The sequence below is a fragment of the Zonotrichia albicollis genome, chromosome 6 (assembly GCF_047830755.1).
Source record: "Zonotrichia albicollis isolate bZonAlb1 chromosome 6, bZonAlb1.hap1, whole genome shotgun sequence".
Lineage (NCBI taxonomy): Eukaryota > Metazoa > Chordata > Aves > Passeriformes > Passerellidae > Zonotrichia > Zonotrichia albicollis.
This window is the reverse complement of record NC_133824.1, coordinates 49,630,106-49,654,068: the sequence shown is the minus strand read 5'-3', so window position 1 is coordinate 49,654,068 and position 23,963 is coordinate 49,630,106. Positions and strand designations below refer to the sequence as shown.

The following is a 23,963-nucleotide window of genomic DNA, read 5'->3' as shown; positions in this document are numbered from 1 at the left end:
TACTCCAAATAATTAGGATGATTGCAGCAGGAAAGGTGCCAAATCCAAGAATATTCCTACCTTTTAAAAAGGATGGTACACACTTGGCCTTACAGCATTGTGTAGACACATAAGGGCAATTACTTTAAATGAATGTATTTGAAAATCCATGTTGCAACCTTAAACACTGCTGGAAATTAGAAAAAAAATTGCTGAGAATGCTGAGAATCAAGTTTTCTAAGAAAGCCCTAAAAATCAGATATTAAATGTTAGGCAGTGCGCATAAAGATTGCACCAGATATTGAGGAGAGCAACAGTACTGTGCAAAGTTTTTAGAAGCAATTATATTTTCCATAGAAAATGTAATTTGATGGAGGTCTTATAAAACCTTTCCATTCCTGCCACTAGCACTTCAAAACTCAGTGATCCTTCATTAAAGCTCTGCACAACACCTCCAAAATGAGCTTCATTCTTGGACTTGGACTTTCCAGCCAGTTTCTCACCAGCTTACCTGGGGTTTGGGTGCTTCTGCATCCTCACAGAGAAAAACACCCAGACATTTCATTTCAAAATATACTCCCTTCAACCACACTCAAAAAGTTGAAGCCTATCAAGGAATGCAGGATTTGACAAGCCCTCCAGATTGCTATACAAAACATTGCTGCTACACAAAACACCCTTTGCAACAAAAACCCCAAACCAAGCTGACCACAAGCAAGCAAGCCTTATTTTACACCAGGCTCAAAGCCCACATCCCTTCAGCTCCACGCTGTACCAGGAGGGGTTTTTTTTCCCTGCTGCAAGTTTCCATGGAAATGCATCAGTCACTAATCTAAATAAGTGCGGCTGAAGGACGCCTGAAAACCTGGAGCAATTACGCATGCCATTAGAGGAACAGAATATGATTCAGCCCAGCTATTAGAAATGTGCCACAGCTATCATTTCTATATTTTGTTGCAGTGTTCTAAAAACAATACTGCTTTATATTTTTTTAAACCCACTCTTTTGCTGCTTATGAGAGGGACAAAAAAAACCCCCCAGAAAATGCAGTGAAAATACTTCTCACGTAACAAGCACAATGAAGTCAGACAGTAAATGTTGCAAAACACAAACGGAGGTGATGCCACACATTTGTTTTGCCGTGAAAATCCACAGGACCTGAAAACTTCTCTCTGGTCAAAGAGACTTCACTTGAGTCATTTTGATGAGTAATAAGCCAGTGAAAGCTTTGATCTGCATTAAAGGGCTAATGAGCCTTAAAACAATTGATGCGACTATGAATTCTGATCAATACAATAGCAGACATCCATGTGCAATCACAGCACACAGCTCAGGCACAGCTGGGTCTCTACTCATCACAGAGCCACAGGATCATGGAATCATTAAGGTTGGAAAGGCCCTCTGAGCTCACTGAGAAAAAATATTATCTCAGCACTGCCAAGGCCACCACTAACCCACGTCCCCAAGTGGCACATCCACATGGCTGTTAAATATCTCAGGCTCCAGTACCAATGTTCCAATGCCTAGCAACTCTTTCCATGAACAAATTCTTCCTAATATCCAAACTGAACCTCCCCTGGCACTACTTGAGGCTGTTTCTTCTTGTCCTGTCCCTGTTCCCTGGGAGCAGATCCCAATCTCACCTCTTTGCCCCCTCCTGTGGGGGCCAGAAGGTCCCCCTGGAGCCTCCTTTTCCCCAGCTTGAACCATCCCCCCCTCACCAAGCTCCCTCAGGCACTTCTGATACTCCAGACCCTTCCCAAGCCCCATTCCCACTGCTGGGGACTCAACCTATTCCTACTTTACATCTCACAGGAAAATTTCAAAAGCTGTGCAACAGGGACTGTGCTAGTGATTCTGAACAAAGTTTTTAGAGTTATTTCAGACTATCTGAACCTGGTGTTACCACCCTGTTATTTTTCCAGTCCCCCTTACTCTTGAAGAATGAGCTGATAAAACACTGAAAAAACCACAGCTTTCAAATTCTAATGATAATTTTGTCAAATTCTGCTTGACTGTGTCACATTTTGCAGAACATGTCTCCCAAGTGGTTGGCATTCCATATAAAAAAGGAGGTGGCTGACTGAACAGTGCTGCTCCAAAGTCTGGAGCACACACTGGAGATGGTGCTACCTGTGTGTATACCAGCCGTGTGCAGCCCCTATGCCAAATCTACTTGAAATTAATTCAATTCCTGCCAACAAACATTGCAATTAGACCTCAAACAGGAGAAACTGAGGAGGAGGAAACACACTTGTGCAGGAAAAGGCCTCTCAAATGATTAATGTGGTATTTCTAGACTGCAGCTGAGCACTCTCCATCTATACTGGGAACATCTACTAAAGGAAGCACTCAGGAGACTGAGAACTGGGGTTTTACCTGCTTGGGGTCCTCCTTGCTGACACCAAGCCACCACTGGAAATAAAGTCTAATTAATTAGATTCAAATTCATAAACTGTAAAAACCAAAACAAGGCAGGCAAAAAGGGGAGGAGACATAAGTATACATTAAGAACACTAAAAGATCATAGTAAAAATCAGCCTGAAATATATGTGTATATATATATATATATTATCCTTTCTGTTAGCTTCTGGTTTGTTAGTTCTTACAATTTCACCTAATGCCTTTTCTTCATCTGCTGAAGTCTTCACAAAAAGGAGCAGAAAATAGGTCTTCCTTTTCAAATCTGACAATCTTTTATCTACACCTCAAGCCAGGCCCTTTCAAGTTTCATTTTTCACCACTTAGTTGACTCTAGATTAAGGATTTATTTTGAATGTGACAGTAAAATTGTTTTCAAAGTTAAGATTTTTGAGTTCTTCTATGACAGAAACTGAAGAAGTTTTATTTATAACACACTTTGAAACTCTCATGAATGGATCACTAGAAAATTAAATGGCTTTCAGTTGTGCACTGGTTAAATTGAAGGGTGGTTTGTCTTGTTTTCCCCAAAATCCAGTGAAGGTTTTAAAAACTTATTATATTACACATTTTTTTAATAATATCTGAACATGCACTTGTAGTAATGCAAGTGTTACAAAAATTAAACAAAATTCAAATCATGCAATTAGGATGAAATTGCCTAAATAGAATTGAAAATCAACCCTGAAATGGATCACATAAAAGACCAGATTATTGCTGAGGGTCAACATTCATGAAGTTTCTCCTCAGAAAAGCTTTGCAATTCAGAGAATGAGGTACCTGAGGCACAGGGAGTGCAGACAGCCTCCCAGAGACCACAGCAAACACCAAAGGCAGGTAATAAACCTGGATTAAAGTCATGCAGCTGAAAAAGCACCTGAGCTTTAGCTTGTAAATTCAATGATAAAAATGTACATTTGTTTGATTGCTACAGAAATGTCAAAACCCATTTCCAAGGTGCCCAAAGGTTACAAATGCAGGAATGGCAAAATCAACTTGTAATTTCTAGATGTTTTCCGCAAGCCTAAATTACTAATTCTTGGAAGCAAGCAGTGATATGGAAATGAATTCTCCTAAGACTGACATATTCCTGAAACTCCATTATGTGCCCAGCTTAATGCCTATAAACTAATAAGAAAAAAGGAATCATGCTGCATCTTTGTACTTATGAGATTTGTAAAATGTTATAACTGAAGGAATCAAATAGTCTGGGTGCTTTTTAAAGAGAAATTATGTAAAAAGCTTGAACCTCTCAACTGACATACAAAACCTCCCAAAATCACTCTCAAACCTGCAAAGTGAAAATGTAAAAATACAGCCTTGACCTGTTAGAAGCTTTTATATTGTGGACTTTGTGACCTCTCAGATTTGAATAGAAAAAGGCAAATAAAGAGAAGTGAGAGAGATTTTCAATTTGTGAATTTTTGTTTTGCAAAAAAAAAAAAAACAAAACCAAAAAGTGTCTCAAAGATGGGACGCACTTAATTGAGATCTCTACTTAGCAGGTTTATTCCTTTCTAAAAATGTAATTGAGTGTATTAAGCCCACCTGGATTAGCCATCTCTCTGTGCTTGATAATCACACTCCCACTTTCTCCCCCTACTCCCTCTCCTTTATCTCCTTCTCACATATAAATTGCATCTCAGCATATCCAAACTTAATCCACAAAGAGGCCATGCAAATCTAATCCTCCGAATATATCATTAAAAAATCCCATTTCATTATTTACCCTAATCCTGCACACAGACAGCACAAGACAATCACCTCCCAGTGACAATGATTTGCACAGCTTGAAGAGTTCTTTGGACACACAGAAAGTTCCCACTGGTTAAACAATCACTCTTTCATGCATCACTGTCTAATTACTCTTCACAGGACTGCTAGGGCACCTCTATTTATTGTCATACACCACCACCATTTCAGGAGAAAATGGACAAAACTGCTTTTAGATAATCTCCTTCCTCATCACATAACCTGAACTTGACAACTTGTCACCTCAAGAACATTATGATGTCAAAATTTTAAGATGATATTGTTTAAAAGAAGAGGCCTCATCTAGAAATGGGTAACAGGAATGTGGCAGATAAAGGTAGATTTGCTATTCACAGTGTGGGATTTAGAGTTAACTGCAGTTCTGCCAGCTTTAGATGTATTTTGATTTGCTTTGTTGGCCTGTAATCACAAAAATCAATTGCAATGTTGTGTGTTGACAGCAGCAGCCCAGCTCCACTGAGGTGTTTTCAGTACTGGGAATCAGGGTGCTCCTCCCAGAACCAAAATATGAATAACACTGATTTTTGAAGATTTTTCTCCACAAAATGTCATAAACTGTGCTGGCACACATCAATTTCTAATCCTGTCTCTAGATATAAAATACTCAAAATAGGTAGGAACTAAAACAACCTGCCTTCCACCCAGGGGTATTATCGGTAAAGCCATCAATCCATTTTAACAGTGTTTACTTTACTAAAAAACACTTTAAAGATCTGAGGGGTTCTTTTTCCCCCAGATGTTGTGCTAAATGCCATCTGCTTTATTCCTGGACGAATAAAAGCCATGATACGCTTTGCTTTGAGATAAAGCGAAGCAGGGTGGTCATTAGCCAAAAAAAAACAGAGAAATGAGGAGTTTCCTGAATACATAATTAGGGATCTAATGAAATGGACTTCTTTAGCCAAAAAGTCAGGAGATTAGAAAGCAGAGAAAGAAAAAAAAAAAAAGCTTCATCAGCTTTGGGGAAAGTACAAAATTTAGAGAGGAGAAAAGCACCCTCTAAATTATATAAATGAATGTTATTTAAATGTATATTTTTGATTGATGAAAAATCCCAGAGGACACTTCCCAGGCCAAAGTCTCTCCTGTTTTATTTTGGTTCTATTTTAGAAACTATACTTATGGATTTATTTTCTTTCCTTCCATTATCAGAGCTAAGAAATACTTTTCCAAACTAAACTTTGATCGAAATTTTGCTCACTGCAATTTTTGCTCCACTGCACAAATCAACATTTCAAGCTGCCCTCCTCTGTAAAGGCATTTACTAAAGACATTTTAGCAAACTACCAAGCAGACTTAACTTTTGGCATTCTCAATATCCTGAAGCAGCAAGAACCACTTGGAATAAGCAACAGCAATTAGAGATGATGAGATCTCCTGTCATATCCACACATCAATCTGGAAGCAGAATTTAGCTCAAGATTTATTCAGCTCTGCGTTCTGCAGCTGCAGCCACGGACACAACCTCAGAATGTGATTCCTCGCCTGATCACAGGCGAGGTTACAGACACTGGGAAGCCCAGAATGATGCCTTTGATCACCAGAGATGTCAAAGACATTCCCAAGATAATAGAAGGTGATTTTGTGTTATTTCTGCCCAGTCAAGCACAGCAGTGATAAGGTGATATCCCATTCCAATCTGTTTCATGGTTTCACCCAGCCAAAGCTTGTGCCACTTTCTTCGTCACTTTTTTAAAGGATTTCTGCAGCAGCTCTTCATTTGCAGAGTTATCTGCCCACTGCACAACATCCTGCATGGCCATTAAGTAGCTATTAGAGTTGTGTACTTTACTTTGGCATTTATGTTGCACATAAAAAGATTAAAGGACCATCAACCACTCTCTTTTCATTTAATTATTTCTACTCCACTGACTGTATTTCCAGTACATTATGCAAAGTGATGGAATCCTACTACGTTTAAAAACATATTTATTCCTAGTGGACAAGACTATAAAAAAAATAACGCACAACTGTTTATTTTACACCACTACAATACAGATTTGCTCTGAGTGCTTCCCAGCACACAACAGTTTTCTCTGATTGTCTCTTCCATGATTTGTCACACATATACAATCTATAACTGGGTAAAACCCACAGAAGTCATCCACTCACACCTTCACACACAGGAGCTGTTGGAAACAACTGCAGCAGCAAAGTTCATGTGAATTCTCACTTTTACGCCATCCCTCTGGTATAAGACACTTATTCAACATTTATTCATTTCTCTCAGACATTCTTTGGCCTCCTTGGAAATAGTTGCATTTTTGCCACATTTTCTCCCCATACCCTACATCTGATCAAAGACATGGGAGAAGGACAAGCCACAGCCACTGTCAAAAAATCCTGAATGTTATCAAAATCTCCCTTCTACCTGCCCATACTTGAACCCACTAACACTGTTAGAGCACCTTAAGCAGTTTATCAGAGCTTTTTGCCTCTGACACCCTCTGTTTCAGGAAAACAAGCAACTCCCTTGGCTTTATTTTTAAAAAAGTGTCTCTGAGTGCACTCCGTTCACACAAGGGGGAGTGATCGTAGGCTCCTTGAAAGGGGCTGGGAGTGAAGCAAACAGGAGGGAAGAAGGCAACAGGAGTTATATTTAACAGATTTAGAACTCACACTCTTCTACACCAATAGAGCTCTGGCTTATTTTATTTTAAATGAACGTATTTTTGTGCTATTACTTTTCAAATAGTTTGCATGTCACAGTTGAGACACCCATGATACACAGAGTATCACCACACAATTTCAGAAAGCATCAACCCAGCCAGAGTAACAATTCACCTTATCAGAAGGCTCCAGGTCCTGCCCATTCAGAGCAACACCTCACCACCTCAGAAGGCTGCAGGGGTCTGCCCTTCCTGTTCCTTAGCCCAGCCTTTCATCCCCCCCTGTTGGTGCCCTGCCCCTGTGTGCCCTCTGCTCCCTTTGGGGCTGCTCAGTGCCCCTGGGCACTCCCTGGCCCATTGCTGTCAGTGCTGCTCACCTGCTGCTCACAGCTGTGCCACTGGGGATGATACTCAGCCACAGCCCCCCTTGCAGTTCCCACAAACTGTGTGCCTAAATTTGCACACTTCTGGGGTAACAAATCTGCCCTGTAGGTAAGATAAAAAAACAAAATCTGTTCCCTGCCATGACAAACGAGAGAACTGAATCAATGAGAGGTCTCTCATGCTGCTGACAAGGAGCATGCATCATGGATACAAATCCAGGGGAAAGGGAAACAGGCAGCTGACACTATTGCCAAAGGATTCAACTTCTTTGGGAAGAGTGCAAGAGGAGATTTTTAACAGCACAGGCCATTTATTGAGAGAGAACAGTGATTTTTGTTCTAAGGATCATCCTATAAGAAATTCAGACGAAAGCACTGGGTAATGTGTGAGTGACAGATCCTTCCTTTTGTGTGAGAAGCAAGAAAATAAAAAAGAAAAAGAACCAAAACAAGCTCTAGACACACAGACAAGCACTTGGGAGAAGTCTGCAAGAAGAACTTTTCTCAAATACATTTAGAGGGTTGTCATCATGATTTTACAGAACAGCTATAGATAGGAAAAAGAAAGTGTCAATAGCTTGGAGGACTCTAAATAAAAAATGCAAGCCATCCTGAGTTTGGAAGACATGGAAATGTTTATTAAACACTTTATTGCATTCACATCCCATCTCTGATAGCCACACTATATCTTCTTTGGTTTAAGAGGACTGCCACCTACTGAATTACCCTCACTTTCAGCTGGTTTTAGGAAAGAGATCAATATTGCCTTCAAATCAAGAGAATTTGGATGGCAGCTTTTATGTATTTCTATTTAAAAATATAAAAAGGTATCTTAATATGTAAGGATTAGAGTGCTGGACATATTCTTCTTTGCTGCAGAAGTAATTTTGGTTTTAACCTGGAAATCCTTGCTGGTATCTGCTGAATGGTTGCTTTCAGTTTTAAGTGTTTTCAAGATATGATTTTATCTGGAATATTTCCAAGTGATTGACTATCATCTGTAAGGAGTGTGGGAAAAAACCCCACAAATGACAGATTCCTAGATCTGCACTCATACATAATCAAAAAAATTTCCACAAATATCACCTAGAAAAGTATTGCAAAATGTTTACACATAATTATGAGAATTCAAGAGAAATCCCACTGCTCAGAAACTACAAAAAAATCCAGAAAAAGCTTCCTTCCCCACTGTCTCCTGCTACCTGGGCATGTCCTTTCTTAAGTTTTTATATCCAGGCAGAAATAAGAGTGAGCTGAAACGAGGCTGAGCACAAATGAAACGTTAGAGATGACTTTTCCCCTGAATTCTATACCCAAAGATGCCATCTAGTGACCGCCTCCTGAATGCAGGGACAGCTCCCGAAAGCGCCGCTCAGAGCCCACGTTTCACACCAGCTGAGGGGCACCTCCATCACTGTGTGTGAGAGAGAGAAGCAGAAGGGTGATGTCCTCAGCCAGGGGGCTTTTATTCACGGACATCCCTTTGTCACTGTCACATTTTCTGGAAAAATCCCCTTGCCCAGGATTCTTCTCCTGGGAAGCTGAGAAGCCTCAGAGAAAAATGAAAATAATAATTATCTGATTGCTTGTCCTGTGTTTTGCTGCTTTGGAATGTGGTTTGGAGATTGTTTATCCAACATGTGAATTGTTTTTACTTGATGACAATCACCATCCAGCTGTCTTGGGACTCTGAGGAGTCAGTCACGAGTTTTTAAGTAGTTCAAACTTCTGTCTGTATCCTTTCTCTATTCTTTAGTATAGATTAGTATAGCATTCTTTAATATAATATAATATCATAAAATATTAAATTAGCCTTCGAAGAACATGGAGTCAGATTCATCAATTCCTCATCCCACATCTGTCACTCCTTGCGTGCTCCAATCTCTCCATCCCTGCTGTCCCAGGGAACGTTTCTGGCAGACTGTGTGCATCCCCAGACAGCAGAACACAGACATTCACAGTTCCCCACTATTTCCTAGCCAGGGAAGGTCCTGTCTGCTCTTGCTACCCATACATATTAATTTTGATTTACTCGGAAAAAAGTGATTTTTGGCTGGCAGCCGACAGGATCAGAGCACAGGCTCTGGCAGCACTCAGACACAGGCTGGGAGAGAAGAAGGATGCTAATCCTGAATTTTGGTGAGCCAGGAGTGTAGGACCAAGTCAAAGAAAAACACCTCACTAGGGATGACACTTTGGAAAACTTGAGCCCAGTCTGACAGCCAAAAGAAACTCCTCCAAAGCCTTGGCACCCTTGATGATATTGGCTGTTAGGAAATGTAGGAAAAGCTTTTGCACAGTAACAGGTGCACAGTGGTGACCTTATCCTGAATATAAACAAGGCCCACAGAAGAGCTGTACACACACAGAGCATCCAGACATCAAATCAGAGAGTGAGATTCAAGTTTGGATTGTATCTTTTTAAAATTCTGCTGCTGTAGGGCAGGGTAATTGATTTTCTGTAAGAAAAAAGGTGCAATCAGCACGTTCAGGATGTAGGAAGGCTTTTGAATATTGATATCCCAGATAAAGATACCAGGGCAGTCCTATTTATTGAGCTTCCAAACAGATGCTTGGGGTTTTAGGATACTAATGGAATGAATTGATTTGTGCAACACAATATATTAACTTCAAGAAACCCTGACTTAAACATTGTCATCAAACCATTAGATGGCTCATCAAATGCATTTAATCAAAATTCAGAATATGTTCTTGTTTCTGAGATGCTGAAAAACATTAAGCACCAGGTCATGTATTATGCACATTTGGAAAATGGCCTATAGGGTATCTTTTACTTTTTTTACTTTAGAATAGCTCAGCAAGAAAATCAGGGGAAAAACCAACAAGGAAGAGAAAAATCAATACAAATCATTGGTGTTTTCCTATTCATGTGAAAGTCTGATCATGTAAGCAAAATTAATATTGCAAAATAAGGTAAAACCTGATTTAGGGCATCCAAAATGAATGCTTCAAATATACATGGTAAGTACACACATCACAGGAGGAAAACCACAATATTATATACTGCAGGTTTCAGAAAAAACCTTTTAAATGTATCTCTGCAAGATCAAGACTTTCCTCAAAAAAAACCCCAAAATATAAAAACAAACAAAAAACCCTTTAAAAACCGTGTACCTTTAAAATTAAACTTGTAAAAGTATCTTTTATCAGCAGTAATGCAATTTTAAGTGTCCTAATGCTTTGAAGCAGCCACATTTCAACAAAAATGCAGAAAATAGCCCCAGAAAAACAACCAGTTTCCAGGAGATCATTGGTCTCTTACATTTATGAACAGCAATAATGTTATATCATAACTCTTCATATGTGTTTGGGAAAACATTAAACTCTCATAAACTCTCACATATTTTAGGGGGTGAGTGAAATGGGTTCCTTGTTTTCATGCTCCTTCAAGCGACATATTTGCAACCTTTACCTTAAAGCTTGACTACAGGAGACTAAATGGACAAATTTAATTTACTCTAAAGATATGAAGTTAGAATGGATTAAAAAAAAAAAAAAAAAAGAGAATGACAGGGATTGTAGCAGTTTAAATTCTCACCTGCAGTTCAAACTACTTTTCAAGCCAATCACAACCTTTTAGTGACCCAACACTCTTGGTCATCCCAGTCTGTGTCTGCCAAACCTGACAGGGCTGGGTGTGAGCATACCAGCCTGGGAATTAAATAATATTCAGGCATTAATCACTTCAAGCTGATTGATTTCCATTCAAAACTTTCTGTTGTTGTGGTCAGTGTGGTTTCGCTGTGCTTTCAAGTGAGAACTGAAAGTCAAACCCTAAATCTGCCCCTTAGTGACAGGCTGCAAACTCCAGAGTCTGCGCTATAAAAGGTTTTTTCAGAGTTAAGCCCCAAGTTCTGGTTTAAAACACAAAACAACCACTGTTCCCCCAAATGCTTCCCAGAACAGGATTCCAGCCATCAGGGATAAGTGGTATTTTAAGCATACCCATTTCAGTGCCTGAGTAATCTGTTTGAGCCATCTGAAACAGGAGGATTATTAAGGGAAATCCTTGTCAGGGCGAATCCTGTTAGAAAGCCCAGATCCTGTACCCTGTGTGCATGGCAGTACCTGTGATCCTGCTGCCAACTACTTTCCTTCTCTTCTACCAACATCTTGGACTATTGGAGGCTTTTTCAAGCTTGTCCCTCATAAATGACACGACAACTCTTGAAATTTATCACTGTTTATAGCTGTACTGGAAAACACTAGGAGAATCCCAAAATTACATATGCTTAATGACATATGAAACACTTCATCAATATTGTTTCCATGTAGCACAACCTAAGAAACTGGACAGTGTTTTTTAAGGAAAATTCTTAATAGCTTTTTATGCTGAGCAGATCTGATGGTAGATTTTACATGTTGCCTTATTTGTAACTCGGGTCAATCCAAAAGAAGGATAATCAAGTATTTACTGATTCTTTACCTTTAAAAGATTCAGTAATACATCTTAAATTGGATCAAAACAGCCTTGCAAGAACTTTCGGAAGTGCTTGGCTGATTAACTTAAGTATTTCCACTTAACTTTTAAACAAGATGAGTTGCAGCATCCTCCAAAGTAAGGTCAGGACTTAAAAAAATTCTAAATATTTAATTTTGAACAAGAATATTTATGATATATTTCAGTCTTCCAGTTCTATCAACAGGGTGAAACCTCGTAGACTCTCGAAATAGAGGAACGAGGGTGTAGTTCAACTCATTAGAGTTCAACTGAAGGATTTTTTGTATTCAGAACTGAACACTAAAACATCTATCAAAATGAATACTTAAAAACATCTTGGTAGAGGTAAAGCTTCTCATTAAATAATCAGTATCACCTGCATTTATTAGCCAGCTAATAAGACACATGATAATAAACTCAACACCTGTTTAATGAGGAAAAGTTCAGCAATATTTAACAGTTCTCTTTCCCAGACACAGAATGATTAAATGCAAGTTTGGGTTCAAGATTACTTAGACTTTAGACACAGCAGTCACTATTTTAGGAACAATTTGCAGAGATTTTTGCACACAAGCGAACCTCAAAAAATTTAAACATTTATAGAATTATGTTTTAAATATTAAATTATATTATATTAATTATATTATATCGTATTATATCGTATTGTATCATATATCATATCGTATCATATAATATCATATCATCACTATAGAAAAAATATATATTTATAATTTTATCATATATATGATATATATTATAATATATTTTTATATAGTTATATATATAAATATTTTTTTTCCCCAGGTCAGTGGCAGCACTAAAAGCACAGTTAAAAACACAGAGAGAGAAAAGCTGGAGGTGGTGGCACAGCCAAGCTCCAGCAGCCCCTGCAGCCCCTCTGTCCCCAGCTGTGTGCTCCTCCCTGCTGCTCAGGCTCACAGACCCTTCCCCCCCGAGGCACTCATAACTCTTGGCGAGTTGTCTGGGCTGTCTGTCCTCACCAGCACTGAGCAATCTGCTCCGGGGGAGTGAGCACCTGAGGACAGCCACTCCTGAGAACAGCAGAATTTCCTCCCTGTGCTGCAGCAGCAGCATCCCACTGCTGGGCTGCTCAGGAAACACAAAAAGTGCATTATCCACCAGGGCAATGATGTATCACCCCTCTGAAAAGCATTTCCACCTCCCTGCTCTCCTTGCCCCCAATAAACAAGACATCTGGAGGAAAATAATAGTTTCCCTTTTTCATCTGTCCACCTGCTGCCCAGAATACAGGTAATGTTTCACCAGCTCATCCTGAAAATGGGAATTCATGTCTAAGCAAAGCATTAAATCAGTGAGGAGGACTAATATAAGGGGTTCAAGAGCCCATTTGAAAACAAATTACACCCTTAAGATTTCTTTGCTAAAAATGAAAAAAGATTCTTTAATTTGCTTTTCTCCGGGGCAAGCTCTTAGCAAAAATCTGTAACATTAGAAACATCCTCTGCTCCTTCAAATAAAGCAATTCTGGCATTATTTCTTCTGACAATCTTTTGTTTGCTGCAGGTAGCTGTGTCTTATGCTTGGGTATAAAATCTCAGCATGAAAACTTGGGGATTTTGGGAAGGTGTCTTGAATTTTCCTATCTATATTTGCATTTTTCTCTCAAACAGTGGCCCAGAGCCTCAAAGTCTCCTAAGAGATCAATCCAAAGGAGAGGTTTGATCCTGGCAACATGAAAGAAAAAGTGTAATCTATAAGAATTTACAGTCAGGAATGTAACTATTTTCATTCTTTTTAAAGTCTTGACTAACAAATGTTAATATAACTTTTAAAAAAATAACTTTATAACTTACCTGACAAACAATATTTGATATAAAGACATGTTATATTTCATTTCCTCAAACTACTAATGTGTTATACAGGGTACCCAATACAATTACTTTCATTATTTTCAGGAGAGCAGCCAAAATACAGAACTATTTTCAATGTCTCTCTAGACAGCACTAAACTAATTCTTGATGTGTGCAAAACATAACTGCAAGCATAGAATAAAAACTTAGTGATTGTTGTATAATTAGAGTTGAACCCTTGGCTATAAAAAAAAAGACCCAAACCAATACATTGAAGTGCTTTTTGCTTGTAAGTCATGCACAAAATCAGTTTGACTTTTACAGCCACATTTTATATTTGTGAATTTTGGACTGACTGGAGGGTTGAGAAAGTTGATAGACATTTTCCATTTCAATTCAGAAAGCAAAGCCCAAGTTTCAGACTCAGCTACAAATACAAACACACTTTTGTATGTAAATAACATAACCAAGTTACACTACCATTTAAAATTCAATCCATTTTGTGAGTTCACAATTGGGAACATTCACTCAGGTCTGTCTGTTTTACCTGGAGACCAAGAATCTATTTCTGACCCCAGAGTATCCTTTTAGTATGATCTATAACCAAATGAGCTGAGCTCTCTAGCAAGGGAGGGAAGCAAAAAGCAGAGCCATGATTCCAGAACAGAATATGGATTATCTGACAGTGGCTCTGTTCAGGCATCATTTTCCTGATCACCTCCAGCACTGCCATTACTTTAAGCAGTTGCTCCATCATCTTCCTTAAATTAAGAAGAATTTGATCTCAACTAGCTGGGGAGAGTTTCAAAGAGTTTTCAGCCTCTGTTGTCAGGCCTTTTATCTGAGCCATTAAAAATCAGAAGGGGAAAAAAGCCCCAATGTGTCATTTAGTGCAGCAGAAAAAGATAACTTCTCAACACTTTTGGAATATGTACAGATCTAAGGCTTGCCTTGCTTTTTTTTTTTTTTTTTTTTCCAAAGTTACTTTAAAAAGTGTTAGGTCATTCTAAATGTAATGAGTTAGATTAATTAGGCCATTATATTTAATTCTGATAGACAGCCAGAATGATTTCAACAGAAGTTGTGTTCTGATATAAATAATATTTACACAGGTGCATCAGAGAATCCTGGTTAAACAGAATTTCAGGGGGAAAAAATGGATGTTAAATCAAAGTAAAAGCTATTGCTACTGTCATTTAAGATACTTAGAGAGAGCAAAAAGATCAACTATAGCTGATCATAGGTTCATAAGATATTACAAAGTATCACTAATTACAAAAAAAAAAAAAAAACCAAAAAATCACCAAAAAACTATTAGTGTAGAGATGCTATAATTAAAATATATATTCTTTATGAAATTTGAAAAGCTCCAGAATTCCAGGACATAAAAGCTACAGATTTCTGTCTACTAACAGTCATTAAGATCTGCCAGGTTTGTTAAAATTTGAGAGGCTCAAAACAGATTTGAATGGCTTGAAAAAACCATGTTATATGAGTAGTTTCCACAAGAACAACTGGGAATCAAAATTTAGGTATTACTCCTAGGTTTTTAGCATGTTGCAGAACAGGGCTGCTCAAATTCTGCCACAAGCTGAAGTACTCTCTCTTAAACCAATAATTGGGCTTAAATTCCCCAGGAGGCTCCATCATTTCATAAATCATTCACTTCATACCTTTAACTTTTTGGTGCTTCTACAGTAATTTGTAACATTAGACATCTCTGATGTCTCTATCTGCTCTCAACTTGAAAATATTCCATGGGCTGTGATTTTGAACAGAAAATGAGAATGCATCACTGGAAGTAAAAGGAATAAACCATCATAGTAACTCCTTTCTTGAGACATCCTTCAGAGTTTGCACTTCTTTGATCCTCTGTGGTGTGACAGATTATTTCTTGAGGAAAAAAAAGTGCAGAAAGAACCAGAAGAGGAAAAACTCCCCACCTGCATGTCCGATTTCACACAGCAGCAATCCCAGATGTACTGGAAATGTTGAGTTTCCTACCACATAACTCTCATTTTATATTGCTATGCATTTTATTTTTAGCCTATTTCAATGCTTTGGAGAGTTGTGCTGCTCCCTTCCAGCTGATTAGAGTTATTCCTAAGTGGCTCTTAGCAAGCATGGAAATGGGAGTGAAAGGGATGAAGTACATGTCAGCTGAGCATCCCAGACAGTAAAATATTATGAATTAAAAATTCCTTATTCAGAGATAAGTATGCAGACAGGCATACATTCTCTACAAGCTCTAGACAAGGGCCTTTTTTTTTTTTTAATTTGAATAATTTTGTTTGATGCTTTGGTTTTATACTGCTCTCAAAACCTTGGCAAATGATGAAATTATTATCATGGAATCCTTTCTTTTACTCTTCCTTCAAACCAGACCTGCATCATTATTTGAGAAATGGGTGGACTCAGTGTTCCCAAGGACTTCTAACGAATACTCCTGTTAGAGCAGGAAATCTCTATTGCTTCTTGCTCAGAAGATTGAAAGAAGAAAAGGCCTTTGAAGGCACCTTTGGCCAGGGAGCACGCCCTGCAGGTTGAGTGGGAAGCAGATGGCTCCCTCCCATAGCCAGCCTGCAGATAAAAACAGCTCTCCAGTCACCTCTGCCTCCCCCTTGCCTTTATTATTGAGAGATGATTCATTCCAGAGCCTTTTCCCAAACTGCTGTTTGTCATCACTGGGAGCACAAATGCCTCGCTCAGCAAAGCTAAAGTGCAGAAACTTGCTGAGGTTCATTCTTTGAATTTCCATCACTTGAGACAAAAAAGTGGGGTTGATTTACATCCTCAGCTACAGAGAGATGTCAGAATTAGTTGATTATTACTGCACCAAGCTTTGTGGGCTGCCTTGCCAGCACCTCACATCTAGTCCTTTGCATAGATTTTTTTTTCTTTTTTTTTTGGTTGCAATATAGTTTTCCCACTGATTGATGGAGGAGAATGCAGTTTAAGCAAAAATATGGTATATGGCATATTCCTGATCTTTCTAAAGGATAAATCAGAAACAGAGTATCTTTGTCTATGATCACTGTGTTGTCATCCATTCCCAATTTTTTAATGACAGATCTGTCCATGGGAAATATTATGTGGCAGAAAATCACTCCTCAAAAGATGAAATTGTTCAGAATCCCATAAGCCAGGTGGCTGGTTGTGCAAAACACAGAAGCAAGGCAGGAAAGAGTATTTCAGAGGTCACAGCTTGGATGACATCCCTGAAGGCAGGAGGACTGACTGAATAGTCAGCTTGGGCTCTGGGTACCAGGGTTACAACGGGATAACCTTCAGAGCCTGACTGGGATTAAAAATTCAATATAATACAATACATATAATATAATAAAAATTAATATAATAAACATAATATAATAAAATTGATATGATATGATATGATATGATATGATATGATATGATATGATGTGATGTAATGTAAGGTAATATAATAAAATATAATATAATTAATATAATATAAATAGGTGTAATATTCATCCCTTGAGCTTTCAACCCATTTGAAATGGCTGCCTTTGTATCTGCATCCCAGCACAATTTTTCAACTACAAGTGATGCAATCTTGCCTTTTCAATTTGATTTTAATTTGGCTTTATACTCTCTTGGCCATATTGAGTCCAGCCTGCACTGTGGAGTCAGGCCATATATCCCAGCTCTCAGAACTTCTTAGCTCCTTACACTATTGCCATGACAATGTTTGTGATTAACTCTCCCAACAAAAATATCTTTCCCTTACATATATAAATTTCTTTTATACTGCCTCCATTTAGTCCTTTCAGCTGCAGCAATGTTTTGTCCTTAACTGCTGCTGCTCACACCAAACAGTTCAAGTTGCACAATAATTCTGTCACAGGTACACAGGAACCTTCTACTCAAGGTGAAATCTTGTGGAAGGAGAATTTATCAAAATTTATTATCAAAACCCTTGAGGTGCTCATTTGGTGAGATACCATCTCCTCTGTCTCATTGAAACCCACTTATTTCTAGTGGTTTCCAAAGTTATTTGTGTATAGAATTTTTCAGAGTTCTAATAATCACCACAACATTTCTATTTATTCTTCAGTTGCCTTTCTAGCTAAAATTAGCCAGAACTCATCGTAACAAGTCGTAACAAGAATAATTTGTTAAAAAGAATTTGGCTAATCTGGGTCATTTATAAAAGGTGGGCCATTTAGGCTGGATGAAAAAAGGGTTTTTATCTGGTTTTTTCCCCCTCCACTGCTGTGTTTAACACAGAATCATAGAGTCAATTATATGGGATAAGGCACTGGTTTTACATATGGATATCTATTATGTCCAGGCAGCAAATTTAGGAAAGCAAGACTCCTGTCCTTAAGGAAGGCCAGCACAGATGTCAGCTCTCAATCCACAGTAAAGCATCTTTCCTTCTTGCAGGAAGGCAATTCCATTTTCTAGCAGCCTGGCTGGCTCAACTGCCTGGGAAGGTGTTGTGCTAATTATAAAAAGGGATGGTGGAAATGAGGAACAAATGTGGTTTTACTGAACGCACAGGGCGTTAAAAACTAAGAATGTGGAAAACAGAAAATTCTCTGCTTCAGAAACAGCAAAAGGATTCATTTTATTAACACAGCTTGGACTTGTTTGGTAACTTCTGGGATCGAGAGGGAATGCTGGACAAGGATAGCTGCAGTTTCTGCTTTTAACAGCTGTGTAGAGTTACATAGGTAAAAAAGAAATTGCAAGGGAACTCTGCTATTCCTGGATAATCTGTCACTATGTTTTCAAGTTGCTGGAAACTCAGGAATAAGGGATACCAAACATAAGCACAGGCACTGCGCTCAGGAAGGGACTGGAGGTGGCACTCAGCCTGGCTGACAGGATGGTCTCAGTGATCCCTGAGGTCACAGAATTACACAGGATCACAGAATGACTGGGTTGGAAGAGACCTTCAAGATCCTCGAGTCCAACCCATGCCCTGACACCTCACCTGAACCATGGCACCCAGTGCCACATCCAGCCTTCTCCTAAACACATCCAGGGATGGTGACTCCACCACTTCCTGGGGCAGGCCATTCCTGTACTTTATCACTCTTTCCATAAAAAACCTTTTCCTAATATCCAACCTGTATTTCCCTTAGTGCAGCTTGAGACTGTCTTCTGGTTCTGTCAGTGCTGCCTGGAGAAAGAGACCAACCCCACCTGAGCACAGCCACGTTTCAGGGAGCTGTAGAGTGATATGGTCTCCTCTGAGTCTCCTTTTCTCCAGGCTGAGCATCCCCAGCTCCCTCAGTGGTTCCCCACAGGGTTTGTGTTCCCAGCCCCTCTCCAGCCCCGTTGCCTCCTCTGGATGTGTTTGAGCATCTCAACGTCCTTCCCAGCCTGAGGGCCCAGAACTGGACACAGCACTCCAGGTGTGGCCTCACCAGGGCTGAGTACAGGGGCAGAATGACCTCCCTGCTCCTGCTGGCCACACCATTCCTGATCCAGGCCTTTCCTGACACAAATATCCCATGCCTCTGTGCCACCTTGGAGCTCAAAAGGCAGCGTGGAGCCTGGCAGAGCCTGCTGTGACACTAGAGGTCAGCACGGGCACAGCTCCATGGGCAGGGCAGAGCTGGGAATGTGCCCTGCCAGTGCTGCCCCCGGGACTGGCACAGACCCTGGGACTGGCACAGATCTGATCCTGCCTGGAAAAAGGAGAGCTGCTCATGGTCACTGCAGCCACGTGCCTGCGGCAGATCTAATCTGAAATAAACTCCCAGCACTCCTACAGCTACTAATAAGGTGTATCCCAAGGGCACAGGATAGAAAGAGGCACAAAGGAGGCCATGGAATGAAAACTCATCGTAAGAAAATATACAAAATGAGGCTGGAACTCAAGGAAAGGTGCACTGGGGAGGCCAAGAGTTGAAAGACAGCAAGAATCTCTCAGACACGCTGAGTCTGCCTTTATATCAGTATCACTGGTAAAATCTAGGAGTTCTCCAGGCACTTTAGAGAGGGAGGAACAATAAATGATAAAGTTGGAATGTAGCTAAAGATAACTTCCAGCCTGAAAATGAATATTTCACCTCAGTTGTAGGCAATCAGATAGCCCTGAATTCTGAAAGATTTGGAGCATAAAATCACAAGTGTAATAGAAAGCATTTATGTAGTAAGTCTCTCAAGTTCATGTAATACCTTATGATGGAAGAAAAGCAAACAGAAACATAGAAAATTAAAGCAGGAGAAACATTTTTTCAACTTACCCAGAACATTTTAGAAAAAAAATTAAAAAACAACAAAAAAAAATTAACATATTTCAGAATAGAAAGACATTTCAAAATGGAATTGGCTCATTTCTGAATAACACAAGATAACTGTCAATGCAGAAAGAGTAAATATGTGACATTTGCATTCTCTGTTTGAGCAGGTAAAATGCAAGATAAGATAATGTGCCAACCTCATCTGAGGGAATATTTTTACTCTCAGAATAATTCTGCAGAATGTTAAAAACTGGCTACAAAATGCCAAAAACTGGCACTTTTTAAAACAAGGTAGCACAAAAGTCTTGTTTGTAAGAATTTATTAAAAGCAGGAAAAAGAATTTAGCAGACTACAGTAATGATTTTCTTTTCTTCGTTGTTGTTCTTTTTCCATTGGATCTCAAAATGTCAAGGGAACTTTAAACTGGAAAGCAGCAGGTCCTGTGCTGGTGCCATTAGAGAGCAAATGAGACAACCTGGATAATTGGGAGCCCACAGACCTGGAATCAACCCTAGCAAAATAATGGAGCAACTCCTACAAGTCTCAATTAATGGGGGATAAAAGAAAGGAAGTAGAATTAATGCCAGTCAATATGATTTTCTTGGAAAACAGAACCTGCCAAGCTGGCATGGTATCTTTGAGGAGAACACAGGAACCAGGTGCTGTTCTGTCCTGCCCACTTCCAGAGAACAGTTGGGATTGCAATAAAGTTCCCTAAAAATGGAACTTTCCTTAGAAGGGAGATTATACATCAGCCTGACATGAAACACCTGCCCAGCAGTTTTACTGGGCCTGGAGTGTTTAATTGGAGTTTGTTTTTTCCAAGAACTATTCCTCTTTCCTTCACTCATGGCATGCAAATGACAAGCCTCTATTAAACACAATTGTTCAAACTTAATGGCAAAGGGAAGCTGCTGGAAGAAATGTTCCTAAATCTTGTTGAGGGGAAAGAACTGTTGCTGTGGTGCTGGTATGGAAAAAGCTGAGTCTGAGCTTCATTTCCTCCACATTTAAATGCTCTACTTTCTAAATCATTATCATAAGAAGTTCTGCTGCTTTGCAAAGACCACGATGCAAATTCTTGCAAGAGGCACAAGTTTGTGATGTTTCTCAGCTGATGCTCTTTCAGCAATCCCAACAGACCTAATTTAATTTCTAATCATTTCACCATGCCTAACACATTTTTCTAAATTACTTCTTCATTTTTACTCAGAGGGAATACTGCCTGATTTTTGCTTATAAAGCTTTTCCCTTTCATTCCCATTGTTTCCTATGCAGAGGGAATGCACAGAGCAATTCTGTGATCAGCTGCTTTCACTCCATGCCATATTTCAATAATAATATGGCACATACTGTGCATTCCATATATTTCATTTCCCTCCCAGCTCCAGTCTCTATCACATTACTCACAGAAGCACTGAACCTCATTCTGGGTGCAGGACATTTTTTGAGACAGCCCAGCAAAATATGGGAGTGCACAAGTTCACTGCCAGAGAAAATGTGTCCCTTTTGTTCCTATTTAATTACATTTTCACCCTTTTTTAGAGTAGAAGAATGGCATATTTAAAGCCTTAAGCTATGTTAACATTAATATTCCCACTGTACCATAAGCAAACAGGAAAACAATCAGAAAGAAGGCAATCGTTATAAATTACAGTAAATGTCTCGTGCTTTGCCAGACACATGGCATAAGTCTTCATAATTTCATGTCAGAAAATTTGTAACATGCTTCTGTTTATATTCTTTTCTTGCTTCCAGCTTTCATAATACTTTTGTTCCTCTTGTGACAATTCTTTTCTTAATTTTTGTGTTCCTTTGAATGATCAAAGACATTCTTGCTCAAAAAACAATCATCATCTATTAAGACAATCCTGTCACATACTGAATTTACCTCCTGAAGAAATTCTCAAGGAAGTCTTTAAGGATTTGTAACAAACACTTTTGGTTACTCTCTCTTCAAAACCACTAAAAAGATGCAAAACTTCTTTCTTATCTTTATCATGTCCTCAGAATTTTCTACAGATCTGGAGACAAATGATAGCTCAAATTTAATGCAGGGTTACTGTTCCTACACAGGGCAATTCCAGCCTCAATCTTCCTTTTGTTTAATACATTTCCATCTCTAAATTCTGAGTTTTCTCAAGCCCTTTGAAGAGCTACAGAACTGTTCTCCCTCTGTTCTCAGTGCCTGGATCCATTCTCTCCAAATATTGGATCTGGTTTTCCCTCCTCCTCTTTTCCCCTCTCAAAAGGGAGACAGAAAAGGAAGCACAACTTCTCCACATAGGGAAAAAATAAAAAAGAAAAGTATACCTTGCAGTTGATAATGACATGCATAAAAGAAAAACATCTGTAAATGAATGATACAATGCATAAATTTTAGTGTATCATCTGTGCAATGCCAGTAAGTTCTTAATCAATACAACAGAGATCTAAAAACACATCAATAGATGATTTCAGACTTCATACGCTCCTGGAGAACATTAATTATATTCTCAGAGCTCATTTATAATGAGCTTTTAATTAGAGAGGATGTCCTCACATCTTAATTCTTAAAAGCAGAGAAAGGATGAGATGGTAGGTAATTCTAAAAATAACCTGCTTTAATGTAGATTTCATTTCTTTTATTATACCAGGACTATAAAGGCTCCTTGCTTAAGGTTACTTGTGGCAATACACGTGTGTGATAAAGGAGGATTCCATTTCCTTTGTCATCAGCAGGGATGGGTATGGGATATCCCACTAAAGGATGCCTCCTCTAGCATTCAGGGAAAGGGCAACAGGGCTGTGAACAAGAGCTAAATGCATTGTATGACTCCCTCAGGCTGGAAGATGACTGGCCAGGTTTTATTCCCTTATTTATTTGTCTCATTAGACATTCTTCCACTCTTTAGACAATAAAAAACAACATAATCCTATACAAAATGTCTGCATACAGCTCTGTGTAAAGGCTGTGGTACTTCCCAGCATAGTTCCTCATGAGAAAGTCTGCTTGCTTGGACAGTAAATACAATCAATAAACCTACCTGTATTTTTTAGCTCAGCAGCTCAGCTTTATCCAATTCTCCCATTTCTAGCAGTGCATAAAGGCCCTGATGTGTCTGTTGGGTCAGACACGTAGCATCTGTCACATTAGGGTTCAACAGGGGCTTGATGTGATTACCTGGTTTGCTTTCATTTGGTTTGCACTGAACTTCTTCCACACACTCTGCAGGAAACCAGCCAATGTGTCCCCGGGTGCTGCCTTCCCAGAATCCGCCTTCTCCGATGCTCAGCACTAAACAGGGCAGACACAGGCAGTGTTACACTTTGCCTCCTCACACAAACACACAATTCTTGCATTACACCTTCAGAAAACTAGCAAACACTGAGCAATAACTAATGCTGGTACCCCCAAAATGAACACAGAGTAACCTTTAAGCAGGACCATCCCTACTCAGTCTTTGTAACCACTCCCCAATTTAGTTTTTTATACCACAAGTTTCCTTGTTTCCATTTTCAGTGTTCTCACTGCTGGATTAATCAAGGATAAATACATGGTAATACCACTACCAAAAAAACCCACTGTCTTGTCTGCTGAAATGAAGTGCTGAACGCATTGTCAAATTGCACCCACACTGAAATGGATTTTAATAATACATATTTTGATATCTCCTGTTTTTCCTGCCTCCTAAGGAAACATGTTATTTGATTTAGTGGGTAGCTCCAGGGATTTGCAATGCAGGTTGAGTAATGTGATTTAAGAGTTTGAATACACAGCAAACAGTTGAACCTCCCATAGGTGAGATCTACAATGGAGATGCCTTTTGAAACATTTCAATGATCTTTCTCTCTATAGAAGAAAACAACAATATGGAGGAGAATGATTTGTCAATAGGAGAAGAGGCTTTTATCTGGCACTTCTAATTATCTTGATATTAACTCTAGGACTCAGAAAGGATTGTGACAAAAGCCTGCAGAGCAAGAATTGCATAAGTAAGCAACTGGAGGTGAATTATGGTGATGGAAGGACCCTAAATACTTGCTATGGTGTTGAAATTATTATTATAGAAGTTCCTGCAAACCACTGTATGTTTACTATATTAGAGGATTATAAATGTACTGTTAGAAAGATGCTGTACATTAATATTGAGAAAAAGGTCTCAACAAAACCAGGTTGATTGGGAATCTGGATCAGACACACAGCACGGGTGCTCAGAGCTTCCCAACATCAGCCCAGCTCCATCCACTGAGTGCCAGCTCAGCCCCAATGCCCCTGCTGAAATCAAGGCTAACCAGCCCAAATCCA

General features: G+C 39.2%; 1 protein-coding gene across 8 annotated transcripts in view; it reads right to left on the bottom strand.

Annotated features, from left to right (window-relative positions):
• SHANK2 (SH3 and multiple ankyrin repeat domains 2) overlaps positions 1–23,963 on the bottom strand; it is a 277,448-nt gene that overhangs the window by 138,060 nt on the left and 115,425 nt on the right. For all 8 annotated transcript variants that reach the window (XM_074543726.1, XM_074543727.1, XM_074543728.1 and 5 more), the window contains one exon: positions 22,839–22,952. In XM_074543726.1, coding sequence (XP_074399827.1) covers positions 22,839–22,952 — 114 coding nt within the window. The remainder of the gene's footprint in view (positions 1–22,838; positions 22,953–23,963) is intronic.